Source organism: Neofelis nebulosa, chromosome 9, assembly GCF_028018385.1.
Source record: "Neofelis nebulosa isolate mNeoNeb1 chromosome 9, mNeoNeb1.pri, whole genome shotgun sequence".
NCBI classification, from domain to species: Eukaryota; Metazoa; Chordata; class Mammalia; order Carnivora; family Felidae; genus Neofelis; species Neofelis nebulosa.
This window is the reverse complement of record NC_080790.1, coordinates 35,345,439-35,360,818: the sequence shown is the minus strand read 5'-3', so window position 1 is coordinate 35,360,818 and position 15,380 is coordinate 35,345,439. Positions and strand designations below refer to the sequence as shown.

Genomic DNA, 15,380 nt, shown 5'->3' with positions numbered 1-15,380 from the left:
GGAAGAATATGTATGACACGTGGGCTTCCACAATGACTTAACCTTTACCTTGATGGCATTTTCTAGACAGAACAGACAAAAACAGAAAGCTTCTTTTGCATTAGGCCATGGTAAAAGTAAGACCCATGGAGCAAAATGCTGGGGAGGATTATATTGCAGGCCCTAAAGGAAATCACAATATAGTAAAAGAACTGGCCTATGTTTCTCTGACCACAACCCCCAAGGCAATTAAGATAAACTTATGAACCTCATTTCCTTGGAAATTAACTCACAATTAAATGCAAAATTATAAAGTAAATTAGGAAATACTTAGAACCAAATGATAATGAAAATACTACATATCAAACTTTAGGACATACACAGGTACATTTATAATCGTAAATATTGATGATGGAAAACTAGACAAAGTTGATGGGCTAAAAAATCAGTCTTAAAAAGCTGGAATTGGGAGGGGTGCCTGAGAGGCTCAGTTGGTTAAGCGTCTCACTCTTAATTTTGGCTCAGGTCATGATCTCAGAGTTGGGAGACTGAACCCCACGTCAAGCTCCCAACTGGGCATGGAACCTGCTTAAGATTCATATTCTCTCATTCTGTCTCTCTCCTACACACACAACCCCACCCACCGCCAAAAAAAAGAAAAAAAAAAAAAAAAAAGCTGGAACAGGAATATCAGAGTAAAGCCTAAGATAAGTAGAAGGAGGAAAAGAAACAGAAAAAAAAAAAAAAACTAAATAGAAAACATATAATAATAAAAAAAAAACCATACAGGGGCGCCTGGGTGGCTCAGTCAGTTGAGTGTCCGACTTCGGCTCAGGTCATGATCTCACAGTTCGTGGGTTCGAGCCCCGCGTCGGGCTCTGTGCTGACAGATCGGAGCCTGGAGCCTGCTTTGGATTCTATGCCTCCCTCTCTCTCTGCCCCAACCCACTTGCATTCTATCTCTGTCTCTCTCAAAAATAAATAAACATTAAAAAAAAATTTTTTTTTTAAAAAGGGGAGCCTGAGTGGCTCAGTCGGTTCAGAGTCTGACTTCGGCTCAGGTCATGATCTCGTGGTCTGTGAGTTTGAGCCCCGTGTCAGGCTCTGTGCTAATAGCTCAGAGCCTGGAGTCTGCTTCAGATTCTGTGGCTCCCTCTCTCTCTCTGCCCCTCCCCCGCTCATGCTCTGTCTCTCTCTCTCTCTGTCAAAAATAAACATTAAAAAAATTTTTTTAATTAAAAAAAACATACAAAAAATCAACTCAATTAAAATCTCACTCTTTTAGATAACGAAAAAGAAAAGAAAAATCTGGCAAAACTGTCAAAAAAAAATGGGAAATGACATACATAAACAATAACAATGAAAAGATACTTATAACTGGAGACTCACCAATTTATTCTAATTAAAGAATACTCCGAAAACTTACGTTGATAAATTTGAAAAGTTAGGGTGAAATGGAAATTCTCCTGACTTAACTGACCAAAGTGGACTTAAGTAAAATAAAAACTTATTTTAATTATAAATCAAATTATAACCACAACCCAAACTAAGGGATGTTCTACAAAATAAATGGCCTGTACTTTGAAAATGCCACGTCATGAAAGACAGAAAGAATGAGGAACTGTTCTGGATTGAAAGAAATTAAAATGATATAACTAAATGCAATAAATGATTTTCAAGGGAATCTTAAAGCAGAAAAAATTTTTTTTGTTTTGTTATAATGAACATAACTGGAACAACTAGAAAATCTTAAAGCCTCTAGATTAGAGAACAGTGCTACAGTAACATTCATTTCCTGCCTCAGTGATATACTTAGAAGGAAGAAAAATTTCATGTTTCATATGATTTACTGCAGTGGTAGTCTTATTAGTTTTAATTCTAATTTATTAGAATTAGAGAGAACATGGACAGTACTCTTAAATTTTAAGAAAACGTGTTTTTAAAAAATTACATGGATTCTCAGTTCATCAATTTTATGCTCATTTTGAAGACTAGATTTCTAACGTAAGCTGATAAACCTAAAATTTTAATGTGAAGATTTATATATTCTGCAGACTACAATTCCTTTAAATGCTATAATGACCATGAATTGCAATCTATCCTCAAATTGCCAGTACCCTCAATCCCCTGAATGAAATATGTAATTTCAACAGGACTCACAAATGAAGAGAATGAAATGCAGGATTAATGGCTAGCAATTTTACAAAGAGTTAATATCTGAAGAATAAAATTACTGTTGGTTAAGTCAACTTTCTATTTTCAAGAAAATAAGTTACTTACTTTTTCTAAGTTTTTCTTGAAAATATTTTTATTGTAAAAATTATAGCTTGTTTTAAGGGGCAGATCTTTATTATGCTTTTAAAGTTTATTTTTGAGAGAGAAAGAGACAGAGCACAAGCAGGGGAAGGGGCAGAGAGAGAGAAGGAGACACAGAATCTTAAGCAGGCTCCAGGCCTGCATCAGCCCAAAGCCTGATGTGGGACTTGAACTTGAACTGGGAGATCATGACCTGAGCCGAAGTTAGACGCTTAACCGACTGAGCCACCGAGGCACCCTTAAGGGGAAGATCTTTATATCATATAATGACCTCCTTGTAACAATTGTATTAAAATGCATGGTCACTCATAACCTAGTGACCATATTCAAATTTGATAACCTACTACAATGACAGTAAATATGGCATGATAAAAGCCCTTTCAGACAATCAATAAGGATATAAAATCAGAAGAAAGTAAATGAGATTCAACAAGATTGGGGGGAAAATATATCATTGTTATCACCATCTCAACAAACAATATTACCAAGCTCTCAACACTGTGCCACACGCTGTTCTAAATGATTTACAAGTACCACCTTGTTTAATCCTCAAGTTGATGCCACATGGTAACTCAGAGACAGACTTTTCCAGAGGCTGGGAAGAGGGTGCCAGAGATCTTGTTCAGGACACAGAGACATCACATACTCTCTCTTCCAGTGTGGCTACAGTCTCAAGAGCCAGCAAAGCCCTGTGTTTGTGAATATTAACTTAAACGAAGGCACAAAAACTGTCAAACGTAATTTCTTCTGGAATGTTGAGGGAAGCTCAAAAAGATTTGTAGCATAGCAATAAATCACTTGTCTTCCACACAACCTGGGCGGTCAATTTCACGGAGAGTTTCATGCCCTCAGAAAACCCAGGGGTCCAGGAAAAACAACAATGAGGTGTGGTCTGGGGACCCACTGCAGTTCCATCAAATTCTATATTCTTGGGACAGGTACATCTGCAATTTGTAGTTATGCCTGTATACCCTCTTCTTGCCAACAGATAACACCCTGAAGCAGTACAGATAGGTTTCATAGTATTATTCCCATTGTGGATGAGGAAACTCAGGCACGGGGAGGCTACATAACTTGTAGAAGACTAAATGGATCATAAGCTATAGGTCCACGGGGGAAAAAAACCCCCAGAGAATCATAAAAGTATATCCACTTGTACACCCATGTTCATAGCAGTATTATTCATAATAGCCAAAAGGTAGAAGGAACCTAAGTTTCTACTGAATAAACACAATGTGGTATATGCGTACGATAAAATACTATGCAGCCTTGAAAAGGAAGGAAACGATGACACATAGGACAATATGGATGAACCTGAAGACATTATGCTAAGTGAAGTCAGCACGTCACAGAAGGGCGAATACCGTGTGGTTCCCCTCAAATGAAGTACCCCGAGTAGTCAAAATCACAGCAACAGAAATTAGAACGGTGGTTGCTAAGGGCTGGGGAATAGGGAGTTGTTATTTAATGAGTACAGGGTTTCAGTTGGGGAAGACGAAAACATCCTGGTGATGGGTGATGGCTGCACAAGAGTGTGAATACTTAATGCGAGAGAACAATACGCTTAAAAATGGCTAAAATGGCAAATTTTTATGTTGTGTATATTTTACCACAGTTTTTAAACAAGTATGTCCAGTGCCAGAAACTTTCTATAATTCCTGGTCTTTAGACCGTGTGTGTTCAGCTCTGGTGACACAATGAAATTATTTTCAAATATATATCACTCGTAGTGATGGGATGCATTCAAAAAAGACCTATTAACATGCTAGATAACATTTTAATAGAAATAACATACTCCAATGACCTATTTTAATAAGAACCTATTGTCTTATGTCCCAGAGAGAGAAACTAATTTATTCATTCTCAGATATTTACTGAACACCTGGTAAATATATCCCAGGAACCATGCTTGGTACTGGGAATTCAACAGTGAGGAAAAACAGGTATGGTCACTATATTGATGAATACTACAAGCTGATATGTAGGGAAGGGTTAGAAGAGAGAGATACACATTAATGAAATAATCACAAAAACAAGTGTTTAATTACAAATAATTAACATGGAGGAATGTTGTTGTGTCTCTCTCCATGAGCACACCACAAGAGTAACCTGCCCTAGATGGATAGATTAGACACAATTTGAAAACAGATTAAGAGTCAATTAGGTGGTGGGGCACCTGGGTGGCTCAGCTGTTTAAGTGGCCAACTCTTGGTTTTGGATCAGGTCACAATCTCACCTTTTGTGGGTTCGAGCCCAGCACTGGGCTCTACACTGTCAGTGCAGAGCCTGCTCAGGATTCTCTCTCTCTCTCCCTCTCTCTCTGCCCCTCCCCCACTAATTAGTTCTCTCTTTTTCTCTCTCTCTCTCTTTTTCTCTCTCTCTTTCAAAATAAATAAATTTGGGGAGCCTAGGTGGCTCAGTTGGTTAAACGTCCAACTTCCACTCAGGTCATGATTTTGTGGTCCATGAGTTCAAATGCCACATCAGGCTCTGTGCTGACAGCCTGGAGCCTTTTCAGATTCTGTGTCTCCCTCTTTCTCTGCCCCTCCCCTGCTCACACTCTGTCTCTGTCTCTCTCTCAAAAGTAAACAAACATTTTTTTAAAAAACCCTTAAAAATAAATAAATAAATAAATAACAGTTAATTGCATGGGGCTGTGAGAGCATCCAAGCAAAGGGAACTAAAGTTGCAAAGGTCCTGTGGCAGGAGACAGACCACAGAATCAAAGGAAGGCTGGCTGGGGCCCAGAAGACATAGAGGAAAGGCTGGGGTACAGGACAGGGCAGACTGGCCAGGCAAACCCCCACAGCTTTTTTTGACTCTTTTAAGGATCTGGGTTTTTATCCTGAAAGCAATTAAAGGCCAGTAAAAGGATGTAAGATAGGAGACAGCAAAATAAAAATTGCATTTTAAAAAGATCAGATAGAATTAGAGATATCCCAGAAGGCAGTCTTCTCCCTAGGAAATCAACACAGCCTGACCTTTCTCAGAACCAGACTCAGCATCAAAAATCCTGTTTCTAGTACTGAGTCTGTCAGAAATTAAATATGAATCTTTATAGAAGTTACTTCACCATTATCTCTAATATGATCTATCCTGGAAGATTTTTGAGGCCCCAAACAACTTAAAAAACTCTTTTTCTCAGATCTTTTCCTCCAACTTGCTTTAGTCCTCAGAGTTCAAGGAAAAGAGAAATCTAGCACTTCTTCAATTACCTGTTTTCCGAGACTGAGGCTCTGCTCTGGCGATAGCTCCCTACCAATGCACATGGCACCCTCCGCCCCGTAACAGGCCTGGCCCTCCACCAACTACCTACAGACCACTTCGGGGTTTACTGTGTTCTAAAGAATTTTGTTTCCACAATGGGGAGAAGGGAGGTCAATGTAGGTTGTAAACTGATTGTTTTTTTCTTTGCATATTGTACAAAGGACACTTTACATCTTAATGAAATGAGGGTGAAATCTAGGAAGCCTCCATGACAACTTCAGTGTTGTAACAATTATAAATCTTATCATGTTTCTTAGACTAGCAGTGTTTGAAATTCAGTCTAGCTATGATTGTAACAGGTCTCAAAATAAGGAAGTCAGACCTAGCAATCTGCAGGCATCTTAATTACCTGCTCCCAAAACATTACTGGTGATTTGACAAGTAGCATGCAGAGTCTAGGATAAACAGATGCTTCAGATTAAGAATGCTGACAGTCAGCTGCAGTCCCTTACAGGAAAAGCCACAGTGAAAATCACCTAGGACAGACCACTGGAGTTCCCACAGTTCTGTAACCGTGCCCTCTCTGCAGTAAGAAGTCTTCAGAGAAAGTCTGGTCACCTGATGGAGAAAGGTACTAACCACATCTGTATAGGTCTGAAAACACTGAAAGAAAATAAGAACCTGACTCTCCAAATTCAACTGAATGATGAATCTAATTTTCATTTATTTTTTAAAATCTAATTTTCATTTCATGGGACAAAACAACTTACCAGCTTCTCATATGATCTTTTTTGGGAAAACAATCTGCAAAACTCACATTATCAATGTACAAGTAATCAACTTTTAACCACTCCCACTCATTTCCATACAGGTGCCCCAGGATTTTATATGTTAACATCAAAGAGGAAGGCATGAAGCTACCAGGCAAAGAGGACTAAAGGTGCAGGACATGGCATCTGAAATCACAAAGTGCATCAATTTCCTCCTGCTTTTGTGACTTCTGAAAGATATCAATTTCATGGCACTGAAAGTAATCTAGACACAAGAGCCACATATAGGAAGAGTCCAAGTACAGCTGAACCTAGCGTCCGTTAGAGCAGGAAACCAAAGCATTTCAATGTTGCAGACAGAAGACCAGATCTTCAGCGCTGCCTAATCCGATGATTTTTAAAACCCAAGCCAACCCAACCCAAAAAACAATGATTTTTAAACCCAAGCCATTTTAAGGAGAGTGAAACAAAAAAGATGTAATCTGGGAGAGAGAATCTCAGGTAGGAGTCGAGAACAGATCCAAACCCTGTCTCTGAAACTGAAACCAGCTGTACAAACATGACAAACACAATTCCCTGAGCCTCTGAGTACACTTCCGCTTTAAAAAGTAACAATTACAGGGGTGGCTGGGTGGCTCAGTTGGTTAAACGTCTGACTCTGGATTTCAGCTCAGGTCTGATACCAGGGTTATGGGATCGAGCCCCACATCACATCGGGCTCCACACTAAGCACAGAGCCTGCTTAATATTCTCTTTCTCCCTCTGCCTCTCTCGCCCACTCCCGCACTCTTTCTCTCTCTAAAATAAAAAGAAGCAACAATTATAGTAGTAAACAATTTAAGATGGTAGCTATAACACAAAGTGTCTTCCTAAGTGCTGAATACTAAAAGAAAAAAACCAGAAGAAATGCAAACATTGGAGGGTGTGAAAGCATCCAGCCAGAAGGAACATGTAGGCAAGTGCTGCAAAAGATAAACACAAAATGATGTTTAAACTAATTAAGGTACATAGGTTGTGTTCTCTTTAAAATGCTTCTTTTATAACCCGCCTTCACTGACAGAAACAAATACCGAATCTTTAAAAACTCTGCCCTCTTAGGGGGCACCTGGGTGGCTCAGCTGGTTAAGTATTTGACTTTGGCTCACGTCGTGATCTCACAGCTCAGGACTTTGAGCCCCACATCGGGCTTTGTGCTGACAGCTCAGAGCCTGGAGCCTGCTTCGGATTCTGTCTCCCTCTTTCTCTCTCTGCTCCTCCTGAGCTCGTGCTCAGTCTCTCAAAAATAAATAAACATTTAAAATAAAATAAAGACGCTGCCTTCTTCCAAAAGAAATTCACCCGCTGTCCCACCAGTCACCACCAGTGGGAAGCAGAGGGTTGCTGCAGCCCGAAGCAAAAGCTCACATACCTGCTCTTCACCTGTTCACACCTATCTTCAGGCAAATCAGCCCCAACTATCACAGAGCTCTGTACCATCTCAGGAACAGGTTCTCCCTTGTCACTCCTCAGAGGGTGGAGGGAATCTGCTGCACTACAACAGGGTGAGCATCCCCAGTTATAATCCGGGAAGCATTATCTCAGAAGATGAGTGTTAAACCATAAGAGAGTAGCTATGTAAGTAACAGTGTATCTATACAAGGCACAATCACACAACATTAAAAAAAAAAAACAAAAACTTTCCAGATTCTCATGATGATATGAAAAAGTATTTATTTTATATTGTTAGGGAATATGTGGTGGGGGAGGCAAAGTACAAAACTCTGATTTAAATGACTTCCACTATGTGTTAAAAAAAAGTTCACATGGGGGCACCTGGGTGGCTCAGCCAGTTGAGCATCCAACTTTGGCCCAGGTCATGATCTCACGATTCTTGAGTTCCAGCCCCATGTTGGGCTCTGTGCTGACAGTTTGGAGCCTGGAGCCTGCTTCAAATTCTGTGTCTCCCTGTCTCTCTGCCCCTTCCCCACTCGTGTTCTCTCTCTCTCAAAGAATAAACATTAAAAAAAAAGAAAAAGAAAAAAAACGTTCATGTGGGGCTTATCAGCTTTTTATAATGTGGTACTTGTGCAGGGACAGATCAACAAAACAGAGGAGAAGAGATAACAAATCCAGAAGCAAGCCTAAGCATATCTAAAACCTTGAAAAAAGAGGAAGGAAGGATTACAAAATCATGAGGACAAGAAATTCAATAAAAGGTATTGAGATGACTATTTTCCATATGGAAAAAAAGACTCCTATACCTCATTCAAGCCTCAAAAATAAACTCCAGATATATTTATAATCACGAATGTGAATACTATTTTTAAACTGTTAGAAAAAAACAATGACACAAGTGAAGAATGGACAAAGGATATGAATCTAAAATACAAAGAAAAACCACAAAGAGTCAATAAACAAGAAAACCTGCTTAACCTTATTAAGAAATACAAATTAAAATGAGGGAAGCATCAGGTTAGTAAAAATCTTAGTCTGAAAATACCCAATGTTGAAGCCAATGTAAGAAAATGGATGAAGACAGGAAAACACTCATTGACTGCTTGTGGGATTAGAAGTTTCTACCAGGGCACCTGGGTGGCTCAGTCGGTTGTGTCTGACTGTTGATTTCGGCTCAGGTCACGATCTCACGGTTTGTGAGATCGAGCCCTGCATAGGGTTCTGCCTTAACAGGGCAGAGCCTGCTTGGGATTCTCTCTCTCCCTTCTCTCTGCCCCTCTCCATCACATGCTAGTGCACGCGCGCACACACAGTCTCTCTCAAAATAAACACACATTTTAAAAATAAATACATAAACTTATTTTTGCCTTGTGTAGAATAAGTTGGCTGTGTTTGGGCAAATCCAAAGTGAGCAGTGCCCTATGAATCACTATGAATAACTATTCCCATTCTAGCTATGCCAGAGAGTTCACATACACACTCACAAAGGGTATGTGTTGGGATTTTGAATGCAGCATTATGGGTAGTAGCAAATGAAAAATGTTTTGAAGGAGTCCAGATGTTCATCGGAAAGAGAATACATAAGTAATGTGGTGTAGTATTCCATGAAGGAGTACTACAAATACTACCCAGTGGTTAAAATGAGTGAACTAGGGGGAAAAAAAAAAAAAAAAAAAAAATTAGGGGCACCTGGGTGGTTCAGTCGGTTGAGTCTGACTTCGGCCCAGGCCATGATCTCACAGTTCGTGAGTTCAAGCCCCGAGTCAGGCTCTGTGCTGACAGCTCAGAGCCTGGAGCCTGCTTTGGATTCTGTCTCTCTCTCTCTCTCTCTCTCTCTCTCTCTCTCTCTCTGCCCCTCCCCAGCTCATACTCGCACTCTGTCTCTGTCAAAAATAAATAAACTTAAAAAAATAATAATAATAAAATAAAATAAAATAAAAATAAAATAAAATGAGTGAACTAGGTATGTGTTTATTAACATGGCTAGAGAGCAGTAAGAGGCAAAGAGCAAGATGTCACAGAGTAAATTGAAACACATGCAAAACAAACTTTATGTTGTTTTCAGACACACAAATACATAGTGGAACCAGAAAAACTAGATACACAGCAAATCTGTTATAGTGGCTGCCTCTTGACAGGAGGCAAGGGTGATGGGCATTAGAGGTACAGATAGAGGATGCAGAATAGGACTAGGGAGAGAGTATTAGAAATTGTAATTGTTTTTATAATTTTTTTTAATCCAAAGAACTAAAACACTAACATTTGTTTTGGCTGGCTCAATACATTATCCTCCGTACTGTTCTGTAATTTGCGGGTATTACTGTTCATAATACACGAAGAGTGGCTGAAAGGAAATATTACGAAATGGTAAGAATATTCCACTCTGGATAATGAGTACAAGACTTTTTTTTTTTTTTTTTTTTTGCCTGCTGCTGTACTAAATTTTGCAATTTTTCATAATAAGCATACATTAATTTTATAATTGGGAGAAAAATCTTGAACGTGGAAAAATATACAAGTGGTGATTAGATTCCACATTACTTTGGTTCGCATAAATATCTGTTGACAGGATTTTGAAGGATTTTACAAATGTGACACTTTGTACTCTCACATCTTTGGTAAAGTACAACCTCTAAACAACCAAAATATAAACCTACTTTGAAACCCCGAAACTTTTATAGAAAACATTAATGTACCAATGGAGAACAGAACTTGCTTCTATGAACAACATTCTAGTCTCTAAGAAAGCATAAAGAGAGGTGCTCCATGATGGCTACCGACTGTTCATGCTTTCACCATTATCTATACTGTAAGAAAGCACTGTAAGAAACAAATTTGATGTGAATTCTGCATGAGTTTTTATATTACTGCAGTATTTCGTTGAAAGCATTTCAAACTGGAACATAATGAGAAAGTAGTAACACCTCTCACTGTATTCCATTCCATCAGAAAACAAAACTGAGGGGCACCTGGGTGGCTCAGTCGGTTGGGTGTCAACTTCAGCTCAGGTCATGATCTCACAGTTTGTGAGTTGGAGCCCCACATGGGTCTCTCTGTGCCAACAGCCTGGAGCCTGCTTCTGATTCGGAATCTCTCTCTCTCTCTGCCTCTCCCCTGCTCACACTCTGTCTGTCTGTCTCTCTCTCAAAAATAAACATTAAAAAATTTTAAAAAAGGGAGCGCCTGGGTGGCTCAGTCGGTTAAGCCTCCGACTTCAGCTCAGGTCATGATCTCGCGGTCCATGAGTTCGAGCCCCGCGTCGGGCTCTGTGCTGACCACTCAGAGCCTGGAGCCTGTTTCGGATTCTGTGTCTCCCTCTCTCTGACCCTCCCCCATTCATGCTCTGCCTCTGCCTCAAAAATAAACAAACGTTAAAAAAAATTAAAAAAAAAAACAACAACAACAACAACAACAAAATTGAGACTTTTAGGAGTGGACTTGAGGAAACCTGTCATGAGGTACTGAGTGCCGGTATCCTAAGTAACAAGATTTGGATTAGCATTGAAGTACCTGAGACAGAAAAGAGTGGTCAGATTTTGGATATATTTTGGGGAGAGAAATTCCAGCACTTTTTGATGCATTTTATCCCAAAATCGAGAGTCGGACACTTAACTGACTAAGCCATACAGGCACCCCCACAGTAATGACTTTAAAGAGAATACCTAGATGGGAATGCAAGCTGGTGCAGCTGCTCTGGAAAATAGTATGGAGGTTCCTCAAAATACTAAACATAGAACTACCCTACGACCCAGCAATTGCACTACTAGGCATTTATCCAAGAGATACAGGTGTGTTGTTTCGAAGGGACACACGCACCCCCATGTTTATAGCAGCACTATCAACAATAGCCAAAGTACGGAAAGAGCCCAAGTGTCCATCGATGGATGAATGGATAAAGGAGATGTGGTATATATATTCAATGGAGTATCACTCGGCAATCAAAAAGAATGAAATCTTGCCATTTGCAACTACGTGGATGGAACTGGAAGGTATTACGCTAAGTGAAATTAGTCAGAGAAAGACAAAAATCATGACTTCACTCCTATGAGGACTTTAAGAGACAAAACAGGTGAACATAAGGGAAGGGAAACAAAAATAATATACAAACAGGGAGGGGGACAAAACAGAAGAGACTCATAAATATGGAGAACAAACTGAGGGTTATGGGAGGGGTTGTGGGAGGGGGGATGGGCTAAATGGGTAAGGAGCACTAAGGAATCTACTCCTGAAATCATTGTTGCACTATATGCTAATTTGGAATTAAATTTTAAAAAATAAAAAATTAAATTAAAAAAAAAAAAGAGAATACCTAGAAACTAGTATTCAAAAGAGACAGGATGGATAACATAGTGTCATGAGTTATGGTGTATCCAGCATTAAATAAATAGCTGCAGAGGCAAGAAGATCTACATTATTTATAATAAAGCAGCTGTGAAGAGATATGGTATTATGAAAAAAAAAAACAAACTGTAACTTTTATTACGTGTAATGGATATCGGTCAAATAACCTCACCAAAACTCAGTTTTCTCATCTGTAAAATGATCATGTTATCATGCTTGTCTCAAAAGGCTGTGGCAATCATATACAGAAAGTAACTTCAATCGGCAAACATCTGGGGCGCCTGGGTGCCTCAGTCGGTTAAGCATCCGACTTAGGTTCAGGTGATGATCTCGTGATTCATGGGTTTGAGCCCCACACTGGGCTCTCTGCTGTCAGCACACAGCCTGCTTTGGGTCTTCTGTCCCCTTCTCTTTCTGCCCCTCTCCCACTCATACTTCCTCTCAAAAATAAACGTTTAGAGAAAAAAAGAGTTCCTTCTCACATTAAAAACTGTAAAGCATTATATTTGATACATAACAATTTAAGTACATAGATAGAATATGAGGAAAAAAGCATACAAGTGAAATGAGATGGGTCAGAATGTTTTCCCCAGAATATTTTTTTATTGTTTCACACTTATTCCATCAGCAGCCATTCTTATTCGTCGCAGCTCACAAACATAAGCGGTGACTTAGGATGAGACACTCTACCCCCAGTTAACCAATCAGCCAAGTCAAATCAACCTAGCAGTCAGCAGGGCTAAGAGCCAGAAAGCTCTTTCAACAGAAAGCTCTCCCATCTATAACACTGCTATACTGGCTTTAAAATTAAAGTAGCAGAGGGAATAATAACCCCTAAATTTCAAAAAGCATCTTACCAGGGTGATGTCTCGAGAAGCTGCAGCTGCGCTCATATGCAAACTAGGCTGCCTCACAGAACTGCTGCAATCAAGGGCTCGAGCAAACGTCCCAACAGCACTGAATAATCCACAAAAACAAAGAAGAAAAATTAAGGCAACATTATTTTTTTATACTTAAAAAAACACATTTGGGTAGTGCGTGAAAATTGTAAAAGTCAGTGCTAAGGATCCAGGGGCTGCGAGCTGAGGTCTGAGTGTGAGTCTCAGCCTTGTCTGCAATGGGCGTGTGGCACCTTGGACGAGATGCCTCAGTTTCTTCCTGTGTAGAGAACAGTGGTGGCCAAGAAGCGCACTACATTTGTCTCTGCTACAGTTCTTTTTTGGGGCGCGGGGGGGTGGGGGGGGAGCTCGTTTCCTTCTTGCTCTTGGTGTGGTCATTTAGGGAGGATACCCCGGAGGGGACTGCACTAGGCAATCTGCCTTGGGGACTTAAGAGAGAGGGGACAGCACACTATGAAACCAAACCTCTTAAGCATCTAGCAGTCTCAGAAAGTCGTCATTCCTGAGTGTACTGGCCTCCAAGAGAGGAGGTAATCCCCTAAACAGGCAGTGGGGAATTATTTCCCATGTCCTTTTATGGTTGGGGCTCATCTTGGTCAAGACTTTTCTTTACACAGGAAAACAGGTAAATTTACACAGGTAAATAACAAATATAGCTGTCAGGTGGGTATGTGCTATGGAGAAGAAGAAGAAGAAGGAAAAAAAAGAAAAGTCAAACAAGCTCTTAGATGTTTGAGAATCAAATATGCAATGAAAAGTATTTTCTTTAAGATTTAAGCATTGACAAGCCAATTAACTATATATGGGTCATTATAATGAAATTGAGAAAAAGTGATTTGTGTGCCATAAAGAAGGGAAAGATCTATCATGAAATGCCATGGAGCAACCAATTTGGTATTCAACTGTGCTCAAAAAATGAGCCGTAAGTGAGCTGCAGAGTTTGACTATTACTGCAAAACAAGTTCTGACCACTTTGTTTTAGCCTAAATTGTGAAATCCCAGGAACATTTTTACCTTGAAATGAGGTATCATCAATTGTAGCAATTCTTCCTATAAATAGGGCTCAAGATGTAATAGGTTTCCACTTAAAAAACAAAACAATTACCACAACACTTGTTTTCACTTAATGATTTAGAAGGCCTTCCCATAAAGCGTGAAATAAACATTTAGACCTGCTGCTTGTTGTATTTCATTTTATTTTGTTATTATTTTAATTTCTTCTCTCCCTTTGTTGTGTTTTAAGCATGTTAGCTGAGGAAAATTTTTTAATGTTCTGATTAACATAGAACACACACGCATAAAAACACACATTGCACAGCTATGCAGTAACTGCAAGGTGAAGCCATCCATGTCACTAACACCCAGCTCAGGGTACAGCAACCGCACCCCAGTAGACTCCTCCTGCTCCTTCCCAATCTGTCTTCTCTCCTTCGTCCCAAAAGAGAACCACCATCATGGATTCTAACATCATGGGTTAGTTTTGCTCATTTGAAAACTTAACAGAAGCACATACTATGTACTCTTTTCACATGCAGTTTCTTCTGTTCAAAATTATGTCTGTGGGCTCACCCACACTACTGGTTATAGAGGCGTTCATTCATTTTCCTTGCTATGGAGCATTCCTTTCTATGATGCCCCCTCCCCCTCTGTTGTTGATGGACGTCAATGCCCAGTTTGGGGCTACTCTGGGTAGTGCCATGAATGCCATCTGTATATGCGACTTTTGGTGCACAGGGGTATGTATGCAATTCTGCTGAGTATACAGTCAGGAGTGAAACTCAAAGGATGTGTGTGTAGGTCAGATGAGAGCAAAGTGGTTATACCAACTTACACTCGCACCACCACAACAGCAGGGTGCTGGCGGCTCTACCTCTTGACCAATGTTTGGCACTTTCAAATTTTCACCATTCTGGTGGAATGTGCAGTGGTATTTGATTATGGTCTTAATTTGTATTTTAGACCATCTAAAAAAACAAAAACAAAAATGGAGGGGGCGCCTGGGTGGCTCAATTGGTTGAACATCTGACTCTTGATTTCAGCTCAGGTCATGATCTCAGAGTCCTGGGATCAAGCCCCACATCGGGCTCTGTGCTGAGCATCCAGCCAGCTTAAGATTCTCTCTCTCTAGGGGCACCGGGGTGGCTTAGTCCGTTGAGTGGCTGGCTTCAGCTCAGGTCATGACCTTGTGGCCCATGAATTTGAGCCCCGCGTCGGGCTCTGTGCTGACAGCTCAGAGTCCGGATCCTGCTTCAGATTCTGTGTCTCCCTCTCTCTCTCTCTCTCTGCCCTTCCCCGACTCCACTCTGTTTCTCTTTCTCTCTCTCTCAAAAATGAATAAATGTTAAAAGAAAAAAAATTAAAGATTCTCTTTCTCTAAAAAAAGAACAAAAAATGAAAAAGGCACCAGGTGCATCTCCTTGGTGTCTTTCATGCT

General features: G+C 40.1%; 1 protein-coding gene across 10 annotated transcripts in view; it reads right to left on the bottom strand.

The window, feature by feature from the left end:
* Positions 1 to 15,380, bottom strand: part of MTA3 (metastasis associated 1 family member 3) — a 226,089-nt gene that overhangs the window by 61,798 nt on the left and 148,911 nt on the right. For all 10 annotated transcript variants that reach the window (XR_009248394.1, XM_058683177.1, XM_058683180.1 and 7 more), the window contains one exon: positions 12,905 to 13,004. Coding sequence is in view for 9 of the 10 variants with exons in the window: in XM_058683177.1 (XP_058539160.1) it covers positions 12,905 to 13,004 (100 nt within the window). In the remaining variant the exon portion in view is untranslated. The remainder of the gene's footprint in view (positions 1 to 12,904; positions 13,005 to 15,380) is intronic.